At 56.1% G+C, this 24,451-nt stretch overlaps 1 protein-coding gene across 1 annotated transcript; it reads right to left on the bottom strand.

Moving 5' to 3' along the window:
• Window positions 1-870: 870 nt before the first annotated feature.
• PEA15 (proliferation and apoptosis adaptor protein 15) lies at window positions 871-23,378 on the bottom strand. The gene is made up of 4 exons (XM_088137042.1): window positions 23,132-23,378; window positions 5,664-5,837; window positions 4,418-4,573; window positions 871-4,206 (listed from the first exon to the last, which is right to left on the bottom strand). The coding sequence occupies exons 2-4, from the start codon at window positions 5,833-5,835 to the stop codon at window positions 4,142-4,144; spliced, it is 393 nt and encodes a 130-aa protein (XP_087993168.1). The 5' UTR covers window positions 5,836-5,837; window positions 23,132-23,378; the 3' UTR covers window positions 871-4,141.
• Window positions 23,379-24,451: the final 1,073 nt, after the last annotated feature.

The raw sequence follows: 24,451 nt of genomic DNA, 5'->3' as shown, positions 1-24,451 counted from the left end.
CATCTTTTGGAGAGAAAAGGGGGGCATGACAGAATAAACACAGCAGGAACTAATTTCGTTTTTTTTCCTCTGCAGACACAAAACCTCTTTTCCAACTCTGAGCAAGCCTTGAGCGACAAACTCTTCGCAAATGCTGGGGGTGCCCTTGTATGCTGGGGAGGGGGGGCTTGATGCTCTGACACCTAGGACTTGAGTGGGGCGTTGCTTAGTGTCGTAGCCCCCAATTTGTGAAGCCATATCCTTGGGCCTAAACTCAGCTAGATCACAGCGGGATCCATTACAGCTGGGTCTCTTGTTAACTTGGTCAGTGTGGCTGGCTGGGATTTGGAAAAGCAGCTTAAGGCAGAGTCGGTGCCACCAGGGCGGCTTCGGAGGGGTGCGTATTGGGGAAGAGAGGGGTGAAAACTCCAGCCAAGGACGGGAGGCAGGATCAGACAGGTGCGCTTCGCTTTCTGATCTTAGTGGCCTCGATCTTAAGGGCCTTCCAGGAGGTGCTGCTGCTGGCTTAGGGTGGGAGGGCGGGTCGTGCGTCTTTTTCATCAGCTTAGAAACTCTGGCTTGGAAGGTGGCTGCGTGAGAGGTGGGTTTTCAGACTGCACCCCCATGCCCTTACGGACTCGGCAGTCCTGCAGGGTGGGCCCTCATGCCTCTCTGTGCAACCTGTTCAGATTGTAATGAGCCAATCCCGCTTCTGTCTGTGACGCCCCACAGCAGCATATCTGGTTTCTTTCTTAAATAGTTCTATAATCAGAAATGAATGTTTTATTGAAGTTAGAAACAACTATTCTGTTACAATTCCTCTTTGCTTTTTTTTTCCTTTATTTTTGGTCCACTTGACAAAGAAAATAAGTTAACACTGAACACTCCATATTATATTTAATATACATATATTTATAATATGTATGTACACACAGTTAGCACGGTCTGAGCATCAGGGTTGGGGAAGTTGGGGGGAAAGTGGAGAGCTGGCAGCAGAGGACAGGACTTGTGCCTTTACTTCCCTTCCGTCGCTCCTGGGAGCTGCAAGTCCCTGGGAGGACCCATCCAGCTGCAACCGTTGCGCTGTTCGTCAGGTGCGGAATACGGCTGGGGGTGATTCTTGGGAGGTGGGCAAAGCTAACTGGCCAAGCTGGCCTGGGTCAAGGGGATTTGATGGCTGGGGCTCACTAGGTCACAGGGTGGGAGCGGGCTCTGGGCTCTGCTGCAATTGGGGGGGCGGTGTCTGTGCGTGCATCTATCGAGGGGCATCGTGAAGCCACCGAATGGTCCCGGGGGAGTGCTGTTCTGCTGTGCCCCCCCTTCCAGTCTCCAAAAACCTCCCCTCCGGGACAAGAGCGTGTTGGGAAGCCTTTGCAAGGCGCAACTTCCAAAGAGAGACCTGAGCTAAGAAAGTGCTTCTGGCACAGCAGTGCAGACGAGCCAGTTTTAAGCGGATAGAGGTTTTAAAGCTGCTTTGCTCTTCATTTTGTTTTGAGAAATTCGCTCACTCCCCCCTCCCGCCCCCCCAGAATACTATTTTTACTTGGTGCTAATTTGCAGTGAGATCAGCACCAACTGTTAGCTGTAAACACTAGAAGAGGAAAATACTAATTTAAGGCCAGTTAAGACAAAGATGAACCTTCCATGTTGGCCCTGGGTGATGGAGAACAGCCCGGGCGATGCAGGCTGAACCCGTGGCTGCCCCTGGGGTGCTGCAGAGCCTTGGCGAAGGGTGAAGCCTCTGTGGGAAGGCTTGACCCACGCGGGTGTGGCTTGCCAGAGGGGGACTTTGGGGGGGCTGGGGCTGGGTCTGCTCTGCTCCCACCCTGTGGTATGTGGCTGGCAGAGCTTGGTTGCTTCCTCCAACTCCCATCTCTTGCAGACTTTGCCTGCTACAACACAACACGCTTGAAGACAGACTGTTGGTAACGCGGGAGATGTAAGAAGTCTAGCTAGATACTGAACGAAGCACGTCCCAGAGCTTGAATCCTCCTCCTCCTCCTCCTCCTCCTCCTCCCTCTTGGAAGGGCACCTGTCCTTTCTGCCAGCTCTTTCCAACAGTCGTGGCGCTGCACGTGGCCCTGGAGGCTGTGCGTGGTGGACAGATGGGGAAGGAGCAGCGGGAGACACTGAGGTGGCCTTGACGGGACACCCTGTTAAAAGCACAGTCTAGCCCAGCTCTCGCTACGCAACACAAAGAACACAACACCAGTGTCAGGGAAAGGTTACGCCGTTTTAAGGGGCTCGGGAAGCCAAGATGCGCAGATGTCGGGACTAAACCAAAATATATTAAACAGAAATCCTTAGCAGTCCGGCGCGAGAGCCGTTTCCCTAAGACTCCGAGCTCTCTCCGTCCCCAGCAGGCCAGCGCAGGGAGCCAGAAGCTCTTCGATGCTGGAGGAGCCAGAAGCGCAGCCCAAGTAGCCCAGCCTCTGGCACGCCATCCCCGCAACCGCCAGTCCGTGTCCGTGACCTCCAGCGGGGTGGGGAGACGACAAATCAGCCCTCCTCCTCGTCGATGGCTGCTTGGCGCTTCTCACCTGGGTGCGCTCAGTGCCTCCTGTTCGTGTGCCAGGAGACAACGCGGGAGGCTGGAGCTCCTTGGTCTCTTTCTGAGCGGAGGCAGGCGTGCAAGCCGCTGGCGGGCGTCCACATGTGCGAGGGCCACGCTGTTGCCATTTCGAGGGCAGCGCAGGGAGGCAGCCCGGCAAGGGGGTGGGAGCTGAGTCTGCCACCCCAAACCTCAAGGGCTGCCAGAGTTCAGTCTGGGGCAGGATGGAGGTCAGCTGGGCCCCCTTCTGCATCCTGGGACCCCCCTCCCGGGGGGCTCCAGCCCCCCAGTGGGGAGGGGCTGGTTTCAAGGGGGTGGGAGGTGCATCGGAGGGGGCTGCTCCTTCCCCCAACCTGCCATGTGCAGGGGCAGCGCAGGGACTCCAGCAAGAGCCGTGACGGGCAACGTGGCTTAGACCTTGTGTGCAAGCGTGGCCAGATGGGCAGCTTACCCTGCCCCCCACCAGAGGCACAGGAAGGGAGTAGAAAAGGAGGCACCCGTGGGAACGCCTGGAGAGGCCACCGGGGTCGGGAACCCAGGGAAGGCACCTTGTGGACGGGCGGGGGGGGGGGTCTGTGGCGGGGCACCCTGACTGCAGTTCTGCTCCCCTGCTTTCAGGGCCCTGGGCCAGCTGGGAAGGAGCAGACGCCCCCATCTGACCGCCCTTTGAGACCTTTCGTGTCCACCCATCTCCTGCTCCCTTTGTCCTTTGCTCGGTCCCTCCTCTGCTTCCCATGCCAGCTTCCTGCACCCCCATGCGCTCTTGGAAGAGCCGTCTGCACCCCTATCCTCCCGTCCCCTGAAAAGAGGGGCTCTGTGCCTGGGTTACGAGTGGGGTGCCACAGCCCTCCAGCTCCCTCCCCCAAGGGCTTTCTAAAGTCACAGCTTTGCCAAGCAACCACAGCCTTCACTGACTCCTACAGGGCGCTGGGTACGTGTGGGGGGGCAGGGGGTCTCTTGCAGGGTTTCCTGCAGAAAATCCTGGGGTCCCTGGCAAGGGATGGTGACAAAGCCTGCTAGAGGAGCAATATCCCCCCTTCAGCTCCTCCTTCCCCTTTGCTTCCCCCCGCACCCTTGTGGCAGAGGTGATGGGGAACTTGCTTGGGGGCAGACTGCCCGGCGTTCCTCTGGCACTACCCAGGGGCCCTCTCCACACACCCCCACCTGCTGCCTTCTCTCTCTCTCTCTCTCTCTGTCCCACTTCCTCTCTCCTTCTTCCCTTGCGAATTTGGCCTGCGATCCTGTTCCACTCGGGGGTCTGCTCCTGCCCAGTGGGTGGGGGGTGGCTGTGTTGGAGCAGCAGCAGCGGCGGGGAGGGCTTCCCAAGCCACAGCCTTCCAGCCCCCGCCCCAAACAGGCCTCAGCAACCTCCTAAAACGTGTACCAGACAGTGGCTGAGGGGGGAAACATGGGGAGGGGGAGGCAGGGGCCCAGCGGCTGGCTGCCCCCTACGTCCCCCCTTCCCCGGTCCTCTGGCTTGGACAAGGCAGAGAGGAGCGTAAGCAGAGGGGGCGAAGGGGAAGCTGCAAAGTGCCTGAGCCGGGGGGAGCGGAGGGGCGGGGTGGCAGTGGTCCTTGGGGCTGTGCCCCTCCATCCCCCCCCCCGTTGGCTTTAGGCTTTTTTGGGTGGGGGAGCCAGTTTGATGATCTCTTCTTCTGAGGGCTGCCGGATGATGTCTGTGGAGAGAAAGACGGGCTCGAGGTCAGCGCCAGGTCTGGCTCCTGCAATGGCAGGTCCCGGGGGGGGGAGGAGGAATTCAGGTAGCCCCCTTTCAGCCCGCCCAGCCCGCCCAGCCCCCCTCCAGGGCCTCCAGATAGGGGCCCAAGAGGTACACGGAGCTGTCCCAGTGCCGGCCCTCCTGCCCTCCCGTGTGGAGAAGCTCCTGACCTTTGTATTTTTTGGCACTGGGGATGCGGGTCAGTTTCGTGTCCACCTCGTCCTCTTCCGAGATCTTCAGCACTTGTGTACGGTACTCCACCACCCTTGTCAGCAAGTCCGGGCGACGGGAGATCTCAAAGATGTGCTCTATGTAGGAAAGGTTGTCTGTGCAGAGGGGACACAGGTGGGCAATTAGGGGACGAGGAAGAGAGAGGGAGGGAGGCTGCATCGCCGGTGGGAACAGGCAAATAGCTGCCTCAAGGCTGGATGCATTGGGGGGGCTCCCTCCACGCGGCCCTGGGCAATCGCGGGCAACAGGTTGTGTGTGTTGCTGCTGCTGCGGCGGCAGACCTCCAGGTGCGTGCGCCTCCTGGCAGAGCCGCTTCTGGAGTCATATGACGGGCTTGTGTGGGTGTCGCATGGCAGTGTGAGGCTGCTCACGGCGCTGGTGTGTGGGTGGCCAATGCTGGTGCAAAGGTGGGGAGGGTGGGTGGGTGATGTGCAAACTCTTGCTGAATGCATCCAGGAGGCGAAGGGAACCAGCCCACAGCCCTGCGAAAACAGCCCTCTTCTGCTCAAAAACAAATGACATCACTAACACCAGAGCACCATCTGTACCTTCCTCTTCCTTCCCGCAGAGCAGGAGAACGCTGGGAAGGGCTCAGCTGTCCAACCGGGGAGGCTGGATACGGCCCACGCCTGCCCGAGGGAGGCAGAGACCCCGGCAGGTGCGCCTGGGGGACAAAAGCATCAGGGCGCTAATCCCAGCCCGTCCTAGAGCCTGTGGCTGTTTCGGGGGCTCCTCGCACCTCCCTGTCCCCCTTTGTCAGTTCCCAAAGACCCCGGCCACCCGGCTGCCCTTCGTCCCTCTCGCAGCGCTTGAGCTCCTCTCCTCGGCATTGCTGGCCCTCTCAGGGGTGAGTAGCCCAGAAGGTGACTGGCATCACCTGGGAGCCCAACAGAGCCTTTGGACCCAGCAGAGCCTTTGAGAATCTCGCGCTGCTGCTGCTGCTGCTGCTGCTGCTGGGGGAGGAAATCTCCCTTCGCCCTGTGCATTTTGCCCCAGGGGAGCCTAGTTCTGAGGCACGTCTGACAAGTGGTTTCATACACCTGGTTCACACGCACCCACAGCCCCAGTGACATTCACCCCCCCCCCAGTTTCTAAGCAGGCACTCTGCCTCCCAGGCGGCACATGGGCAAGGGCGCCGCTGCGCTCTCACCCCAAGATCCTCCCTCCCCTTCTGCTCCTCCCCACCTTTGTCCAGTTTCTTGTGCTTCTCAAGGAACCCAAACCAGTCCTTGCCGGTGGCTATTTCGTCATGCTTCTCGCTGGGGATGTCCTCCTTGCAGGCAGACTTCAGCTGGTCCAGGTCTTCATTGGTGATGTTCTCGGCTAGCTCCTCCAGCAGGGCGCTGTACTCTGCCATCTCTGCAAGGGAGAAGGGGTGGGTCAGGCCCCAAGGGATGGACTAAGGCCCCACACCCTGGGCGCTGGTCTTTCGGTGCACCCTCCACCCCTCATCAGGTAAGGCGGTGCTGCCTTTGTCAGGCTGGGCATCGGCTGCTGCCAGGCGGTTGGGGTTGGGGAAGGGCCCATTAACTCTGCTGCTCTGCGGGCACAGGCGGCGGCTGCCCTCCCTTCCTCTTCTGTAGCTCCTCACCTAGCTGAGTCTGGAGTCAGAGGACCTAGGCAGGCTGCCTGGGTGGTTTAAACACAGATGGCAAGTTGTGCCTTCGAATGGACAGAATAAAATCCCAACTAAAAACGGTGCGCAGACTGTGTTGGTCTCCCGCTTCCCCCTGGAGAATAGACTTTCTGCATCCCAACAGAAGTCTGGTTTCAGCTCTGCCCAGCAGATTAGTGATGAGGGTTAGAGCCTTTTAATTTGAAAATGAAGACAACAGGAAATAATTTCCAGACAGAGGCATCACCCAGCTTTCTAGGGCAGTCCAGAATCCCTGACCACGTGCCATCTGGGTGGGATGGGGTGGGTCAGTTGTGGATCACGAGAACGTGGCTATTTTTTGTAAGAGGAAGGTAGCACAACTGCACCCACTGCTGTGTCTCCGCTAGGCTTTGTCAGCCACCGAGGACCTGACCCTGATTCCTTGTGGCACCATCCTTCAAGAGGTGTGCCACATCCTTAAAAACCCTGGACGTGCTCCGTCTTTCTCGCCCTGCATCAGAAGCTGAAGTCTGCGGGTTCTCCCAAGCTCGCCCACTTCCTTGGCACTTGCTCCTGAGTTTGATCGCTGCTTTCCAAGCAGGACCTGATCAAATCTCAACGTGTTGCTAGCTTCTGCGGGGGGGGGGGGGGGGGCTCAACCCCTCCCTGCCAAGTGTGTAGCCCTTTCTTTCCTCTGGGAGCTTGACAGAAAGGCAGGGTGGGCTGAATGTGAGACAGGGCAGAACTGACAGGCTTTAGATCTGCCTTCGCAAGAAGAAAGAAACTGGGGCCATCCAAATTCCTTTCCCACACGGTTTTCTCAAACGTGAGAGCAGATTCTGGTATATTCTTGAGGCACGAATGCATTTATTTTCCCGAAACAACCAGTGGAGCCAAACATACCTTGCCTCTCTTCATCTCTCTCAGAAACATGCCCTAAATCTGTTGTTTGCTATCTCACTGCAGTTGCTGTTCCCTGTTAATGCTGCGCAAAATCCAGTGATTTATTATCCAGAGGTATGGGAAATAAAAAAGTTGGATTTCCAGACAGCGGTTAAGAGCTCTCATTCCACCCAGCCTACTTCTTCATTTGAAAAATGTACTTGTTTAAAAGAAACCCTTGCTTAGGGACTCGGTTCTTTAGCGGGAGAAGAAAAATGTGAAGTTGTGGGAAATCTAGATCCGTATGCCCCAAGGTATCGTGCCTAGACGCACCGCAGGGCACCGACGCAGTTGTATGAGCTCTCACACCCTTTACGACAATTGTGTTCTTGCCCAGCTAGGAAATAAAGGCTCACGTGCGCTAATATAAATGCCACCGCAGTTCTGCCTATGCGTGCCATGGACCGCCTTCCTGTGCCCTTTAAAGCAGAAGCACACGCATGCACATCCCCAGCTTCCCACATGGCACCCCCTCCTGAAGACCCACATTCCTGCCAGGTGGGGGGCTGCACTCAGGCCCAGAGAGAGACCAGGGAACCAGAAGCCCCTCAAACAGTGGCTGTCTGTCCACCTCCAGCCCCTCAACCACAAGTCTTTGCCTGCAAGCCAACAGATGCCATTCATCTCCGGGATGCTCCCTGACCAGAACACCCGCTTTAATTAACCTTCTCCTGTGCAATAACTCTCGTGCCCTGGTCACGGCCGCTTATCATTCCCCACGCACACCAAAACATTTATTTCCGCTGCTCCAACATCTCTGTAGTACCTGCCACAGTTTCCTAATCCCCCTTCACCAAAAAGGCTCGGCGGTTCAACAGGAGCACATTCTCGACACAACGTTCGTGAGCGGCTGCTTCCCCCCAGGTGAAATTGCCACGTTCCTTCTCTGCACTTCTGGTGCACATGACTTTCTTTGCATACCCCCCACCCACGCCTATGCCGAGGGAGGGGGAAGCCCCCGGAGACTCCAGAAGAAACCACACAAATTCAGCTTCAGCGGGTGCTTGTTTCCGTCGGCAAAGGTAAACGCCCCAGTTGCGCACCCAGAAGTGTGCAAAACCAGGGTCTGGTCTCCTGCCCCCTTCCCTTCTCCCTTTTTCACTTGCTTGGCGTGGCCTCTCCTACAGAGCGATTCCCACGGAATTCCTGGCATTCCCTGCACGTGACTGCCCGCTGTGGGGGCCACAAGGACCCTAAGCCTTCGCCACTGTCGGCTGTGCCGCTGGAGGGCGAGGCAGGCGAAGCCACCCGGGGGACACTGGGCACGGAGAGGCACTCGGGAGAGCCTGCAAGGAGGAGGATGCCGGACGAGGCCGCTCCGACCAACGGGGAGTCCCTAAAGACCCCCTCTGGGTCTGGTGGCACCCCTGGAAGGAATGCTGCCCTCCGGGGCCCAAGAGGACCCCAACAGCCCTGTGACCCTTCGCTCTCGTTGATTCCAGCTGCTCTTCTCAGCCACTTCTCCTTGGCGGAAGAGGTTGCAGAGGGAACTGGTCTTCCAGACACCACAGAGCCATAATGGGGCCGGTGTGGGTTTGGGCTCAGCAGCTGTGGGCACGTGGCCATGGCAATTGCTAAACCGCAGTTTCGGTACCAAACATTGTACAAACATGGCCAAGAGGGGGCTTGGGCCACAGAGCTCCTTTCGACCAGCCAGGGCCTCCCGCCAGCAGAGCCCAGCTCGGCCACCGTCAGCCGGCGGGCCGGCTGTTGTCCTGAGTGCGGGATGCGGGAGGCCGATCCAGCTGTTGTTCCAGTCCAGCAGGAAACGCAGGGGCCGGCGCGCCCGGAAGAAGGGGCTTGGCGCAGGGTGCGCTCGGCCTCCTCTTCCCCCCGCCCGCCTTCTGCTCTGCCGGCCTGCCCCACCTGCTCTGCCTTCTCCCGACTTCCCTAGGAAGAGGAAATTCCTGCTCTGTTTGCAAAAGGCAACCCCCTTTCCAGATGGCTGTTTTTCTGAGCAATGAGCCACGGAGGGGGAGAGGGAGGCCAGCCGGCTCCAGCCAGGGCAAATGGCTGTTCCGCGTTTCTTGCCTCCCTCTGCCCCTGGGGCGCGTCTCCTCCGGGCACGCAGGAGCTGGGCAGCCGTGCACCCAGCCGACTGCCCGGGGAGGGGGCCTGCCCTGCCCTGCCCTCCGGACCCTGTACCCTGCTCCCGAGGGCAGGGGGGAGGCCCGGGAGCCCTCTGCCCTCGCGCGCCCTTTCCACGCCCCATGCCTGCCTCTTTTGGGGGCTTGCCCTCCTTTCCTCGCCCTTCCTGGGCCCCCAACAATGGCCTCCACTGGCCTTCTGCCCATTTCTCAGGCCTGCCGGGCAGCTGGAGCAGGAAAACAAGGGCTGCGGCAGATAACGGCGGGAGAAAACAAGTTGGCATGGGCGGCGCTCGCGCCCTCGCAGGCCCCTGAGCCCGCAGGAGAGACTGTGTGGCATGGCAGAGGGAGGGCGCTTGGGGCCGGCCCAGCCGAGCAGGTGGGATGAGAAGCTCGGAGGGCGCAGACCCACGGAGTCCATCCATGCGTTGCAACACACCACGGCTCCTGCGCCCGGCGCTCCCACCCAGGTTGCCCCCCCCTTGCCTCAGCAATCTCCCCAGATTAAATCCACTAGTCCATAAGGGGGTTGCAAGAGGATTTGTGGCCTAGATTTGCTTGGAACGAGAGAGAGATTCGCAATATCGGCACATTTTCTGAAATGCCTGATCCATGCCAGCTGCCTTTGGCCGTCTGGGGGCCGAAGGCTTGCCCGCCGTTGAATCCCACGCCGCAGCACGGGGAGGGGGGTTTAATTACCGGGCGATCTAGGGCAGCTTTCCCACAAGCTGCCCACCCTCCAGAGCGCTTGGGCCCCAGCCCCATCCTCCCTAGCTGCCAAGGTCAAGCGTGCCGCACTGCCTTTGCAAAGGCTAAATCCCGGTCTGTCCCTTTAAGAACTGAAGCCTGGCTAGCCTTGGTTTTCCTTCTTCCCTCCCCGCCCCTTTTTCCTTTTGTGCTATGACTGGTCCCTTGTAACTCTGCAGGCCAAGGATTGCTTTGTTCTGAAGGTAAGTTATGCCAAGCATAGGGTAGCCCGAAAAACGGGGGCAAGTGCCTTTAAATACACAAATGGCCGGGCTTTTAGCCGCATGTGAGCTGAATGCGAGAGCAGGAAGGGCTGGATATGGCTGATGGCTGCGGGGATCAGCTGTGGAGGCCTGACAGGCCGGGAAAGCATTTTTACAGGAGGACAGGAGGGAGCCTGTGCGTTTCTTAGCAGGGAAAAAGCGGTTTTCTTTTTCCTCCTCCTGCTTTACAAAAGGACAGGCCTTCTTCTGAGGCACAGCCCTTCTCCAAGACGCTGCGTCGCCTGCCGATCTGGGGTCTTAAGTTTGGTTTTGTTTCCTTGGAGCGCTGGCAAGGCAGATCTGGAGGAAAAGCGAATTTCCACCCAGAAAGGCCTGGCCTGGGTGCTTTTTTCCTCAGGCAGACCAGGAATCTGGGCCCTTGGAGATGTCCCAAGATGGCTCCTGCTGGCTGAGCAAGATGGCTCCTGAGGGAAGCCCCAGCCCTCCAGTCAGAGCGCACTGAAGGCCCCAAACACCGAGGGGAGGTCGTTTTCCTCAGTAGAAGGGGGGGGAAAAGGGATAAAAGGGGTAACTGGATTCAGCTTTCTTCCAGGCTTTGCTCCTTATCCCAGCAGTTCAACATGGCTCCTGAGGGGACAAGCCTTGAGGGCAACTTACTTATGGCCACTTAGGGTTTCTCCCTCACCGATGCAAAGCTGAGCGGCCTTTGGTCAGAAAAAGGGGGCTCTATTTATACAAAAGGTCAGTTTCTCAGGAAAGCGCAAGCAGAGGACAACAACGCTATTTTTTCCAAGATGGCGCTTGCTGACAAGGCCCCTTGGTTTCTGAGGGAAGTCCAAGGGGTCTGCAGTCCCAATGCAGTTAATAGATATATTTTCCCCCTGACCCAAATGTTTCTGCCTTGGAGGCCATATTTTTAGCTTCTCTTTATTTTTAGGGAAATATTTAGAAGGCCCTCAGGAACCGCCACAAAGGCAGACATTGCTTGGGCTCCTGCCAGAAAAAAAATACTTTGCTTAGTGCTCTCTTTATCCCTAAAAGGGAATGCGTGTTTCCCCGCCAATGGCTGGCCTGCCGTTTGCCCTCGCTCGTGCGCCTTCTTGTGGCGTGAGGGAAGCCATTTTGAGAAGGATGAGCAACCCTTTCCTCGGGGCTCTAGGATTTCTTCAGCAAGTTGCCCTCGCTTTGCACTGAATTAAAATGAACATTTCTGGAGCAATTTCCCTCAGCTTAGGGCACCTTGGGGTGAAAATTGTGGGGGAGAGCCTTCGTCAAAGAAAGCTATTTCTTAGAGCAGCCTAACTTCCCTTCATTCAAGAACGGCTCCAAGATGGATCCTGAGGAAAGGGTAATCTCCAGTCACAAAGCTTTATCCAGCTTTGCTCCCCAGTTTGTCTCTCAAGCAGGCATGCACTTCAGAGGAAAACAGGAATTAAAAAAGAGGAAATTTCTCAGACAAGAAATGGAGCGCAGCTGCCTTCACAGTTCCCAAGATGGCTGCCCTTCAGCGCAGACAGGCCTCCAAAAGGAGAGGAAGAATCCCTTAAACACAAGTATAAAAACACATGCAGGCATTTGGCAATTTCCTACGCTAGCCAGGAGCAACTTAGCTTTGTTCTATTACTAAATATGGATTAATTTCTAGAAGAAATCAGCTGGGGAGGGAAAAGAGGCAGGCTGTGGACTTCTGTCAGGAGTGGAAAAAACCCAGCTTTATACCTTTTTATTTTTTAAACATACTGTAGTTCTTCACTTAGGAGGCAAGCAACAGCTCCTGCCTAATGTGTTTTGTTTTGTTAATTAATTACATCTAACTTTAGGCCTCCTTCTCCTGGTACCGCAACCTCCGCAAAAATACAAAACATGATTAAAAGCAATAAAAAGCAATGGTAATAAAACATAAATTCTACCCGCAATGTGCTAAAGCCCCCAAACCGCTGCCGTATCATAAATAGAGGATTATGTCTGCAAAACAACTCTCAAGTTTACTCTGAGGGAACCTTCCAGTCGCACTTCCTTATTCAATTTCTATCTTAACTCATAATTTCTAGAGAAATGGCTTTTATGAGAAGGTTGGGAGGAGAATTCTGCTCCAAAAAGTGAAAGATGCTATGGGCATTGACGTGTTCTCCAAACTCCTTTTCAATAGTTCACGCTTTGTGTGCTTAACCTTGTTGTTGGAACAAGTCAGTTTGGGCTGAGTGACCCCAAAAGCTAAGCGATCTGTTATCCTGTCCAAAAACAGCGTAGGAAATGAAATTGCATCTGGCTGAAATCCAGAATTAAGAAGGCATTAAGAGGAAGAAAAGCCGGGACCCTCTGCATTTTCTACAAGGTTGCCTTTCGAGGGACTTTTCTCCTCCCAATTGTTCCTTCAAAGCTTGCTTTACCCCCTGCTGAATCCAGAGAGAGTCCTGGCCATGTCACCCCCAAGTGATTGAAACTTGTACTGCAAAACACAACATGCCTCAAGTCCGTGGTACCACTGGTTTCACGGGGCCATGCTGGCCAGAGAAGCCCCATGTTTGAGATCAGCAGGAAAAGCAACCCAGGTTTTTTTCCATGGGCTGGGGCTGCAGAAGCTGATGAAGGACTGTGCAATAGACTAGAGAATGGCCAAAGCCCCAGTGGATGTGGGAGAGCCCTCTGGAAACACGAATTTCCTTTCCTGAAGGATCAGACTGAAGACTGGAAGGATCAAGGCTTTGAACCCGAGACTTTCATGGACAGAAACAAAACCTAAAACACTCAGAAAAACCATCAGAAGGACAACTGGACTCAGGTGCTCCTGGCCATCAAAACCCTCTCCACACCTCCCACTTTTCCACTGCAAAAGGTGTGCCTTGCATTTGAAACTCGGGGAGACAGTTCGGCACTCTCACCTACAGAGCAGCAGTTGCATTTCAGAAACCCACCACCACTGCATTGCTTTCCACGTGGAGGGAGAACTCCGGCCTGCAAGACAGAGGCAGGGTCTCCATTCAGCACAGACACCCTGAACAGCCCCTCCAGCGCCACTGAGGTCCCGCACCGCCTATGGGTCCAGCTTTCCCTTCCAGCCATGCACACGGAGATCGAAAAAAATTCTTGACTGGAGGAGGGCTGGCCAGCCACGGCATTTTGCCCGATTCCTGCGTGAGTTGCAAAACAACAAAGCCAAACCCAGTCTTACTGGGCACTGAAAGGATTTTATGACTCCTTAGGTGCCTGATGGCAAGACCAGGCAGGACTTGAATTTCAGAGAATTACCTTCCCCTCAGTTGTAGTTTTCGGAAAGTTGCAGAGGGGGCACAGTGAAAATGAAGAATGCATTCCTCTCCTTCCCTGCCACAAGGGCCCTGCTGAGCTTCCTGAACAGAAACCTATCTAAAAGAGCTTCAGCAACCTTCCTCCATTTTCTCACATTGTCAGATCTTGTGGCCCTGGAGAAGTCATGAATTAATAGAAGTACCAACCAGCCCCTAGCAAGGAAGGCGGTGGAGTGGAAAGCCCGGCGCAAGGCACAGCCAGACATCAGGTCATGCGCCGGAGACAGTCTGTAATTGCTCTCGGGAGCGGCAAATCGGAAGAGGAACCGAGCGCTGGGATCCAGCCATGTTAGCATGCCCTAATCACAAAGCCCTGGATGTTGCTTTGGGTTTGGAACAAATCCTTCCTTTCCAGCTGCTGACATCTGTTTAGTTCAGTGGGCCCCCAGCCAGACCTGTGGTGGGAGGAGGGGCATCCCAAGTCAGGAAACACAGGAGCTCACATTATATAATAACACCATTTAAAGTAAATAGCCTTTGTTTGATTTTATCTGAAAATTGGGTGGGTTTCACAGTAGTCGTCAAATAGTAAACTCCGAAGGAAAATGGAGAAAACGCCCAAAGGAGAGGTCTTTTACTGTTCCTGGGCTTCACTCAAGTAATGGACACCATAAGGAGTTGGCTTAAAAAGGTTTTAATCATTGCCAAAAAGCTTGCTGGAGGAGAAGCGTGTGGACATCCAAAGCCGTTTCAGAGAGAAGAGGATCTTTTTGCACCCAGAACGAATCTGCAAGCTTGATTTGAGTAAGGAATTGGGCCGCTTTGGTTAAGGCTTCCTGCGATGACTCATTGATGGATATTTAAGATGCATCACTCCAGGGCACATTCCAAAAAATGTGGAGTTAATTCTGCCTCTTCATCGGGCTCATTCGGGCTCATTCGTAGGATGGGCCTCATTCCCTTACAAAATAGGTGTGAATCAGCTTTCTAGCTTGGTGACCCTAGAAATTTCCATTGTCATGCAGAGCAGAGCCCTGAGGATCTGACAGGATTAATGATCCTTGTCTTGCTGTTTCTCTCGGGCTCCTAGCTGGTGGCCAGGGAGATGACTCCGATGGCCACAGATCTTCCAAAAGGATGAAACACAGGGTTGTGGCAACCTGACTGTACAGGCTGTAGCAGGAAAGGTGGGGGAAGAACCTTTTGCCAAGATAAACTAATTGAATATGCCACAAAGCCCCATCATTTAAAAAAGAAAACAGCTTGAGCAAAGTGCTTAAACTTGGACCTGCACAAAGGACGGAATTGTGTTGATGACAATGCAGCATTAAAGGGGTGGGTGAGGAGGAGGAGCAGCTGTTTGCCTGGCTTGCACACCCGACTGGACCCCTGGCGGGCCTCTCCATGTGTGAAGATGTTGTGGCCACCTCGTGCACATGCTTCAGTTGTCACCACTTTCACACCCACCTTGCACTATTGCTACGCCTTGAAGGGATTGTGCAAATGGCCCAAGCGATGATGCCCAGGCCTTTGGGGCTGTGAGTGGTTGCAGCAACCATTGAAGTCAGCAGCTGGCCCTCCTGTTGGTACATTATGGGAGCTGAAGCAAGGAAGAAAAGCCTATCTCAGCGATATGGAAACGTCATTCCTAGCAGTTCCAAACACACAAGTTGTGCAGCATCTCCTTATTCTGGAATAGGCCGGAGAGAGGGCAAGCCCTGCTAACAAAAACAGCAGGAACACAGTTACCGGAAGGGGGTTGTGAGCAATGTCTTTTGTCTCCATTCATGGCTCCTATGCAAAGCGGCTCATCCATATGCATGAGGCAGTTCATTCATGAAAATCAGCCCTTCTGCAGGCACAGCAGCTGGGTGGCAGCCTGCCGGAGGGAGGGAGGACCCGTGGGGAGAAAATAGAACTGTGATGAGAGCCATTATTCCTCCTTGTGTCCTGCCAAGAATATTTTCTCACAGACCTGGGGGGAAAAAATAAAGCTGGGCTGGAAGAGCTGGGGAAAGAGGTTTGTTTCTGAGCTCGGAGAGAACACAAAGGTCTTTCCGTCCTGAACTGATAATCAGCGCCACCTTCAAACTCACCGCACTGGCCAAGAGTTAAAAATGGCCTCCCGGTAACTTGGAAGCTTTCAGCTGGAGCACCGATTTAGCTTTTTGTGGACACCACAGGCAAACAAACAGGAAGCAAGGCTCTGTCCCCAAATCTCACTGCAGTGGGGGGAGGCAGAGAAAAATAATGAGGGGCAGCCCTGAAGGCACCGGCGGTATGTCCCCAAAGTTGGGAAAAGTGGTATGAAGTGGTGATAATGGCAGCAGCAGCAGCAAGATCAGCAAAAAACCCTCTGTGAACAGGGCCAGATCTGCTTCTCTGGGACAAGAGGCTGCTACAAGAAACACCCTTATAGGGTCTCCTGGATCCTCTGTGTCAGGGTCTCCTTGTGTCCATTTCAGAAAGCTGGGGCAGGAGCGTCTGCTGGTTTTGACCTACTTCCGGAGGCATCTGTGCAACAGAAAGATGGCCCTCAACCTGGTCTAGCGAACCAAAGGAAATCTGCCAGAGCAAATCTCGTACAGTATTCTTCTGTATTTGCCGCTTGTCTCTGCAGGCTCAGAGTGAGCTAAAGCAGTGGGTCCGGTAGGAGGCAAATTTTGGGAGACCGGAAGACTAGGCACCTAGTGGACCTCTCTGCAGGGCTTCTTTTTCTAGCTTGAGGATCTCTCTGCCAGTCAGGTTCTGAATTGTCCCCGGCTGCTTCGCAGGATGGTAAGAGGTGGATTTGCCATCTTCTTTTCTTACTCTTAAATGGCCGTCTGGCTCCTGAGCAGCTCGCCACGTGATCCTCACCAAAGTTGAGGGTTGCATGTGTGTGAAAGTTATAACTAACACCCATCATGGAGCTGAAGATTAAAGCATACGTTGGAGACGAGGACTCGGCACGCAAGGAGAACTGTGCAGCCAGCCGGTGGCGAAAGGGAGGTTTGGAAAAGAAGATCAGGCAGAACCAGCTGTGGGGGTAGGAAGGACGACAAGAGCGATGGGAGCTTTGTGAATGCAAGAGAAGTAGTAGAAGATAATGGGGCGAAAGGAGAGTCAGGGTTTAGTTGGTGTTGTATCCTAATGGGATGGAGACCCTGGAAGGGGAAAGTGCAAGCAGGATGGGATTTCACTGCCGTGGCTCTGGAGCCCAGGCAGAACAGTCTGCGCAAAGAAGCAGGATTGCTCCCTCTTTTGCCCTGAAGCATGGAGGCATCTGTGCCCAGGTCCCACCTGCTTCTTGGCCCTTCTCTAGTGGCTCAGAGCGCAAGGGCGAAAACTGGCAGCCCCTTGCGGAACAGAAAGGACAGAGTGTGCCCAGCAATTAGGAGTGCATGTAACAAAGGGGAGGGAAGCGGAGCGTAATGGGAGGGGGTGAATGAAAGCCATCCAGCTTGAGTTTACAGGAGCAAGAGAAATTGCCATGGCAACTGCTAAGCAAGATATGCCTTTCAAACTCTCCCCCTTCCCCCCTTCTTCCTCTCTCCTCAAACCTATCGCCTTTCCCATTAAATCTGAAGCCCTGGAGGTGTCACAGGCAGCAAAGCATTTTGCCCAGCAAGTGTTTGCTCTTTGGGTGAGACACGCTGGTGTGGCTACAGCAAGATCCCTGTGCAATCCGAGCCCAGTCCAGGTGTGGCCGTGATTTCCGCTGCGACGGAGAGATTTCTCCCAGGAGGCGCACCTGACAAGCAGGGGCTGTTTAATACCTGCAGAGGCAGATGGAGCCCAGGCTATTTTTTTGTTTGTTTGTTCGTTTGTTTGCTTTTGTTTTGGTGGCCCTTTCCTTGTGGTAGAGGAGCCATTTCTCTCTATCCTGCCCCCTCTCTTTTGGGTCTAGAGGTCAAACTTGGCTTGATTTGCTCCCCAGAAAAAAATCGAGCCGTGTCATATTTCTAAAATCCTTTGGAGGTGTGTGGATTTGTTTGAAAGGCAGAGATTGGACTTGAGAAGAAAAGCCACTGATCTTTCTGATTTTCATTCTCCTTCAATGTTTGATTTATCCCTTTAATATCTAAGGAGAACTGGGTCTGTATGAGTTTCAGGAGGAAAACAACTCAGAAAAACTCACGGAATGGAGTACATAGACCAGCAAGCGTTTTGCCCTCTTCCCGTTGCCATGCCACCTGTGAACTCACATTTCAGTATAATAGAAACTTCCAAAGGAGCATTTTTAGAAGTGGATCCAACCCCCATGCTGAAAAGTAATGCTCCTTTCCGAACCCCTCCCGACTTGGCGGAGTCCTTGGCCATTGTGCTGTGAGCGGAGGTCCCTCTCTCGCTTATGTGGAGGCTGAGACCCTTGATCCTTTTCTGCAAAGCAGTAATTTAATTTGTGACACAATATGGCTGTTAACAAGCTGGCCTTTAACCCCAGCGATCTCCCTTCAGGCTTTTTCATCAAACAGTGGCCTTTCTTTGATAGAGAGGAGGGACTTGACAAGGTCTGGAGTTGGTGGTGCTGGTGGCTAAATATTGACTGTTTTTCCTGAAAGGTCAGCTGAGCAAGGGACAGTTTTCCTAAGGATCACTCAAAACAACAGTCGGCGTTCAGAACAAGAGCCGCTGCTACAAGGAAAGAATGAGGGCTTTGCGGCACCCTCAAAGATTAACTGATGGATTGACCAGGAGCGTTCAGTGCCAGAGCTGACTGTCCAAGCAAGAATGTGCAAACTTGTGCCCTGCTTCTGATCCTCCTTCACCCAAAACAGGAGGCAAATCCCCTAACCCCTCAAGCTTTGAGAGCATGCCTGTCTCTCCCACTGCCCTGGGAAGGTCCCATTCTGAGAAAGTCCCTCCAGGGAGGACTGAATGGGATTCCTCTGGCCCGTGGACAGAAAATGTCCATTAGGAACCGGAGGGGCCGTGACCCAGTTTGGAATAAAGCAACTTTTTAGTTCTCCAACTTTTGAAAATGCCAGCCAGCCATGGACTTTCTTTCTAGGCCACCTGCCAGCCACATCTGCAGTTGCCAATTGCTCCACAAAGGGATGAAGCCTATTCTGGAAAGACAGATGGCGTGCATTCCTCCGTTGGTGGGGGCTGACGGGAGGATTGGAGCAAGAAGGTGGTTGTGCTCCCAGGCTTCCTACTCTACCCCAGGAGGTCAGGGCAGCAGTAGGCTCAGGAAATGGCCTTCCAGCTGCTTCCCTCCCCAGCTTCCTCCCTCCCGCCTTACCCTTCTTTCTCCCACAGCCCTCCCCCCTCTGCTGAGACCCATAGGTAACAGTGGGGACATGTACTGGAGGGGCGAGTGGAAGGAGATGGAGGCCACCCCCTTCGAATAACCGCATCCGATGTGCAGCACAATAACTGCAAGTCCGTTTCCAAAGGTTGATTTATGGCATTCTGTGAAGACGCCTGAATTCATTCTGCACATTTGCACATTTCCTTTGAGGCAACTGCACTGCACGGTGTGCCTCTCGGCCTTGGGCTGTTTTCCCAAATTCTGCATGGTGGTGTCTCTGGGGCGCCATGGCAGACTGACAGATACAATCCCTTAATGCTTAGACTGCCTTCTTTCTACCTTGCTTTGGCTCTGTTACCACAGCCCTACAAGGCAGGCCGTGCAGCACTCCTATCTTCCATCTCTTTGCCAGAAAGTACATTCTAAGAGAATCCTCACAGCTGTACGCAGATCAAAATGGGGCAGAATTTAGATGCACCTGGTGCCTGGTTCCCAGTTTCGGCTAAAAGATGGGACGGGGATTCCTCTCGGCCCGGCCCACAATGTACTTGCAACTCCAAGAGCTTCTGGGAGGCGGCTGCGCTCAAGGCAATGCTGAGAGAAGCTGTGGCCACAGAAGAAGCCCACCTCTGCCTGCTGAGGCTGGCTGAATGCCAGGCAACCTTTGTAGCTTCATGCAGCCGGGCTGCGAAGGGATGCCCTGCTTCCCAAACAGGAAAGATGGTCCCTCCTCCTCCTGCAGTTAGAATTCCTCTCCCAGCAGATGTGGAATGCTTTAATCTGAAATTCCAGCCTTCTGCCCTGACTGGCAAGTTCAGCTTCCTTTGCACAGAGGGGAATTGCACGGGGCTGGTTCTGCTTGGTTTTTATTTCCCCAGCCTCCCTGCTCCCTCGTCCTTTTCTATTGTTTCGTTTTATGTTCCTCCTTTTCAAGAAAATGCAGCTGTTTCTCACATCTCCTGCAAGAGCCCCACCAAAAGATGCACCACCCCTCCCTCCCCACCCCCACCCCCACCCCCGGAAATGGAATGGAATGTCCGGTTGGGGGCTGTGTGGTGGGGAGGAATATCGAAGGACATGGAAACAAAGGCGAGGCAAAGCAAGGGGGGAGCAATGCAATGCCGGAACAATAGCCTTTTTGTTCACTTCCCCCGGCGCCCAAACTCTGAGACAATGACAAGGGACGGGCTGATCCATGCTGACACCCAGAGACAGATGCCATTCAGGGCACGAGGAGAATAGTTAACCTGTTTTGCACCCTGCCTGGCAGGCGGGAAGAGCAAATGTGTGGCACTGCTTCGGAGAAGCCAGTTAATTGGATCCGATCTTCCTTGGTTCTGAAGGAGCAATTTGTAACGGGCCAGAGGTGCCCACCTTGGAAGCAAATCACTCATAGCCTGGAATGAAAGATACCAACTCACCCCCTTCTCCCAGGAGCTGCCGGCCCGCCGGCCCACAGCCCCGAGATGCCAGCTCTCTTGCTTCCTCCTTTTTCTGTAATGCCTTTGGCACAGCCCTTACTTCCATACATCAGGGTGATGAAGCAGAAGTATGTGCACCAGGAGGGAATCGTACTGTGTCCCTCGTCTTCAGTTCTAGACTGAAAGCCCCTTGAGACAAAGAGCTGTTTCCCCATGCTTTGTAATGAGCCTTCCACATTGGTGGGGCTGCACAGAACAAGCGAAGGCAAACATTTCGTGGGAATGTATGAAGCTCCCTTATCTGTGTGAGAAACATTGTACTGGCATAAGATACAGGGTCACAGCAGAGCAGGCCACTGATCAGAAGAAGGTCGGCAAGCTACTGATGTCCAACTCCTGCGACCATGTTTGCCTGCCGGGTCTCTAAAAATAGTTTCAGTTGGACAGCGGAAGAGTGTATTAATCTGCCTTTTCCCAAGGAAGTGTCAGAGGGAAGTGATCTCCACCGCCACCCTCCCCCGCCCAGCCATGTTCCATTCCTTGCAAGGACTCGGGCTGAAATGTTCTCTGCTGACATTTTAAATTGAGCACAGAAGAGGAAAAGCCATTTCCACTGCCTGGCTTTCACTGGTCCTGGCAGTGGAGGAGAGAAGACAGCTCAATCTGCCATTATGTGACACCCCAAGATCTTTCCTTTTAAAGATTTGGCACAGCACTTAACAAATATGTCACCCAGGAACTCCTGAGGCATAATGGGCAGATGGTGGATGAGGAAGACTAGAGTTCAAATTCCTGCTGTTGAATCAGGAAGCATGTTGGGTGACCTTCGGCCACTCTCTCTCTTTCCTGCCTCCTCCAGCTTATCTCAGAAGACAGTTACGGAGACAGAACTGGGGAGGAAAGGAAATCCACGAGTGCTGGAGCTGAGCAGAAACGCAATGCTGACAAAAAGAGGAGAACTGCCACCAACTCCATCGGAAGATGGAAAGGACCTGTGAGGGTGGTTCAGATCCCCTGTTCTGAGCCCAGAATGATCGTCGAAAGGACCTGGCCGGGAGAAACCAAACCATATTCACTGTTTGGGGAGTTTGGGGCAGCCCTTGAAATGACAGCCCTGCGGAGGCTGAAGGCTGACCAGGGGGAAGAATAAACTAAGGGGAATTGCAGGAGAGAAGAGAGCAGCAAAGGGACGGATTCAGCCAGCAGAAGACTCCTCCCAGGCTCACGAGAAACCCCAAACAAGCCGAGCAATGTGGAAGAGCCCATTAAAAATCAATGGAAGGGAAGCGAAGAAACGATGCCAAACTGTAAGAGTATCCTAAGAACAAAAGAGGGACGCGGTGGGAGCAAAGTTGAGGTCCAGGTTGCCCAACATCAGCTTCCGACAGAGGACAGAGGCTTCAGGGGAAACCCAGGCAGGACACGGAGCACCGGCCACCTGTCCCAGCCATAGGCAGATGGGTTGCAGACCAAGGACCAAAGCACTAAAACCAACTCAGCAAAAGAGGAAAACGTTCTGCCAGTGAATTCATACTTCCTCCTGAGTCCGTCCTACTTTCTTCTTTCGAGTGACGCAGCCCGCAAAGTAAAGGCTAAGAAGGCCCAGCGGGACAGGCTGAAGAGGCCCATTAGCAAGTGGACTCTGAGGACACCCCATGAGGACCAGCCGCACCAGACTCCTTTGCTCAGGCAGCCTGCTCCAGAGGGGCCACCCCACAAGTAGTGGGAAGGAGGAGGAAGGGCTGCCTAGACTGCACCCCCAGCCTGGACCGTGACTCGGGGGGGGGGGGGGCTGCTGGTTGGTGGGGCTTGCTGCCCAGGTGGGGGTCAGCTGGCTTACTCTCTGCTGTCCTCCCTGGACAGCTGAATTTGAAGTCAAGAGTCAGGACAGTCCAAGCCCCCTCTTCGTCCAGCATCTGGTTTCTCCCACCCACCTTGGACAGACCTGTCTGCCCGGAGTTCTTCCTCTTTGAAGGCCACCCCGGGTCGTGGCTGTCCCGATCTTGGAGAAGGAGCTCCGCGGCTCATTTCGCTTGCTTTGGGCCGCTCAGAGCCCCCCTGTCTGTCCCGCGCGCCCCGGCTGGAATGGGGACTGGCTCCTGCCCGCTTCTCCAGGCCGCCTCCCTCGTGCCCTCCCCTTCCCCACGGAGGCAGCGGGTCGGCCCGGTGCCCCTGAGCCGGAGACCGTGTCGGGGGAAAAGGCGCCTAAGAAACCCGCCGGCGACCGCGCTTCCGGCCCGCGCGCTCGCTTCTCGCGTCTCCCCGGCCAGACCTTCTCCGACCGGCTCCCTGCTGCCGGAGCGAAGGCGCCCTGGGCGGCTTCCGCAGCCCGAGGCCGGGCCAGGCGCAGCGCTGCCAGCGAAGGCGAAAGGAAGAGCGCGGGCGGGCCGGTCCCGGGAAGCGCGCGGGGAAGGCACGGCGGGCAAAGGGCGGCCACGACGGCGAGGCGCACGGGCTGCGCGGCCCCCAGACGCAGGAGGGCCGGCCGGGCCGGCGGGTGGTTGGGCGGGCGAGGTCTCCGGCCGTGGGGGAGGGGGCGAGGGCGCGCGCCGCGGGCGGCGTCGGTAAGGGCAGAGCGCCGCAGCCACCCTTGCCGCGCAGAGCCAGGGGACGCCCGCCGGGCAGCGTGCAGGTGGCCGCGCCCCCTTCCCTCTGCCTCGGTCGGGCTGGGCCGGGCCCGGCTGGGCTCCGAAAGCAAGCGGGCAAGCGAGCACGCTGCCTGGAGTGGCCGGCCGGGAGCAAAGCCAGCGCGGGCCAGAAGGAGGGCGGCGGCGGCGGCGGTCTCCAGCAAGCCGCTGGGCGGGCTAGCAGCCGGGCGAGGGGCCAAAGAGGAAGCGGCGGCGGCGGCGGCAGTGATTCACGCGGGTTCCGCGTTTGAGTCACCGTCACGAGAAGACTCGTCGGCCAGGGTCCCCGGACGCGCCTGGCGGCTCCTGGGACGGAACAGGAGAAGGCGCCTCGGCGCCCGTCTCCGGCTCAGCTGCTCTGCCTTGGGGCGCCACGGCCGCCTCTGCCCATGTGCAGAGCGGCCGGCGCCGGCGCCGCCAACTGGAGCCCGCCCCCTCCCCTTTCCCCCTTCCGCGGAGCCTGGGAGGGCGCGCTCGCGTTTACCGGCTAGCTGCCCTGGGCTGGGGGGCGCCGCCGGACTTACCCGCGGCACAGCGACGGCTGGGAACGCAGAAGGAGACCGGCACTCCGGCACCGCCGGCCGAGCGCGAAGGGCGTCCTGGCTTCGCCTGCCGGGGCGGGGCGGGGCGGGACGGGACTACCCTCTAGCTGGGCGTCGCGGCTGCCCAGGCGCAGGGCGGGCGGCTCCGGCTCTCTCCCAGGCTCTTCTCCCGCTCACCCCACCCTTCCTCCTCCTCCTCCTCCTCCTCCGTGCCGAGTGATGTCAGCGGGAGAGGCTGAGCTGGAGGAGAGAGCGCTGGCGGCTGGGTGGCTTTTTGTGCCGATGCGCCTGGCTCCGGATCGCCTCTGAGAGCAGGAAGCCGCGAGTGAGCGAGCGAGCGGGAGAGGGAGCGGGAGAGAGGGCGCGCGTTCACACGTGACGCCCGAGGAGGAGGAGGAGAGGAGGAGGAGGAGGAGAAGGCCAAAGAAAGGAGAGCGCGCGGCCAAGGGGCGTCCAGCTTAGCAGACGGGGGGGGATTCAGCCGCTCTTTTCCGCCGCTGCCTCCCCCCCCCCCGCTCTGTGCCCTTTTCAAACGCGCGGTGGTCCTTGCTCTCGCGCCCTCCACATGGAGGAACGTAGGTGCCCTCTTCTGTGGCAGTGCCGAAAAGTCCTCGGTTGCCCAGAGGCGGACCGGTCAGATCGGAAGCGCCGGCGCAGCGCCAGTGCCCGAGCGATGCTCTGCTTCTCAACCTGCTGTTCTGCTTGAGCTTGCATCCCTGGGGATGGGTCTGGGGGAAGAGACCCATGGTCTGCCCCCTCTCTGAGGCTTTCCCTCACTCCTGATTGCGTGGCTGGCCCCAGCCCCCTGATGGAGCAGCCTGGATGAAAGGCCCTTCCTGCTCCTCTGCCAACGGATCCGCTTTCGTCCAGAGGCTGACTTGGGCATTCTGCAAGACCGGGAGCAGGCCATCCCTGCCCGGGCTTGAGAAGCAGAGGACCGAGGCGGCTCCAATGCCTCGGCCATCTGGCAGAATTGGCAGCCATGCCTTTGGAGGCCAGGGAGCCTGCCCTCTCCTGCAGCCCCCCTGCGGTGCAGGGGCCCTCTGAAGTCCATTTCCGAGTGGTTCCCAGCTAAGAGCTGGCCAAGTCTGCTGTTCAAGGACAAATTCAGGACAAGTATCAAAAAATGCACTGCTGATATCGGGCGGAGAGCCATTGGGTGTCCCTAAAACTGCTTGTGGGACATGCAAGGGAACAAGAAATGTGCACGGAGGGGAGATTCCAAGAGCCAGCTCCTCTTTTCCCTGTGGGTGCCTGCAGAAACCAGACTAAGTCCCCCAGGGGGATGGGTCTCCTTTTGAC

This window comes from Python bivittatus, unplaced genomic scaffold (assembly GCF_059951505.1).
Source record: "Python bivittatus isolate LINGU-HERP-01145 unplaced genomic scaffold, Pbiv_v1 ctg000180_np1212, whole genome shotgun sequence".
Lineage (NCBI taxonomy): Eukaryota > Metazoa > Chordata > Lepidosauria > Squamata > Pythonidae > Python > Python bivittatus.
Note: the sequence above shows the minus strand (reverse complement) of the source record. Positions and strands in the feature narration are given on the sequence as shown.

Excerpts from the sequence above, each read along its gene's own strand:
- PEA15 (XM_088137042.1), bottom strand. The coding sequence starts at position 5,835 with ATGGCAGAGTACAGCGCCCTGCTGGAGGAGCTAGCCGAGAACATCACC. Across the intron at positions 4,574-5,663 it reads GCACAAGAAACTGGACAAAG|ACAACCTTTCCTACATAGAG; the intron begins GTGGGGAGGAGC and ends CCCTCTGCACAG. Across the intron at positions 4,207-4,417 it reads CAGTGCCAAAAAATACAAAG|ACATCATCCGGCAGCCCTCA; the intron begins GTCAGGAGCTTC and ends TTCTCTCCACAG.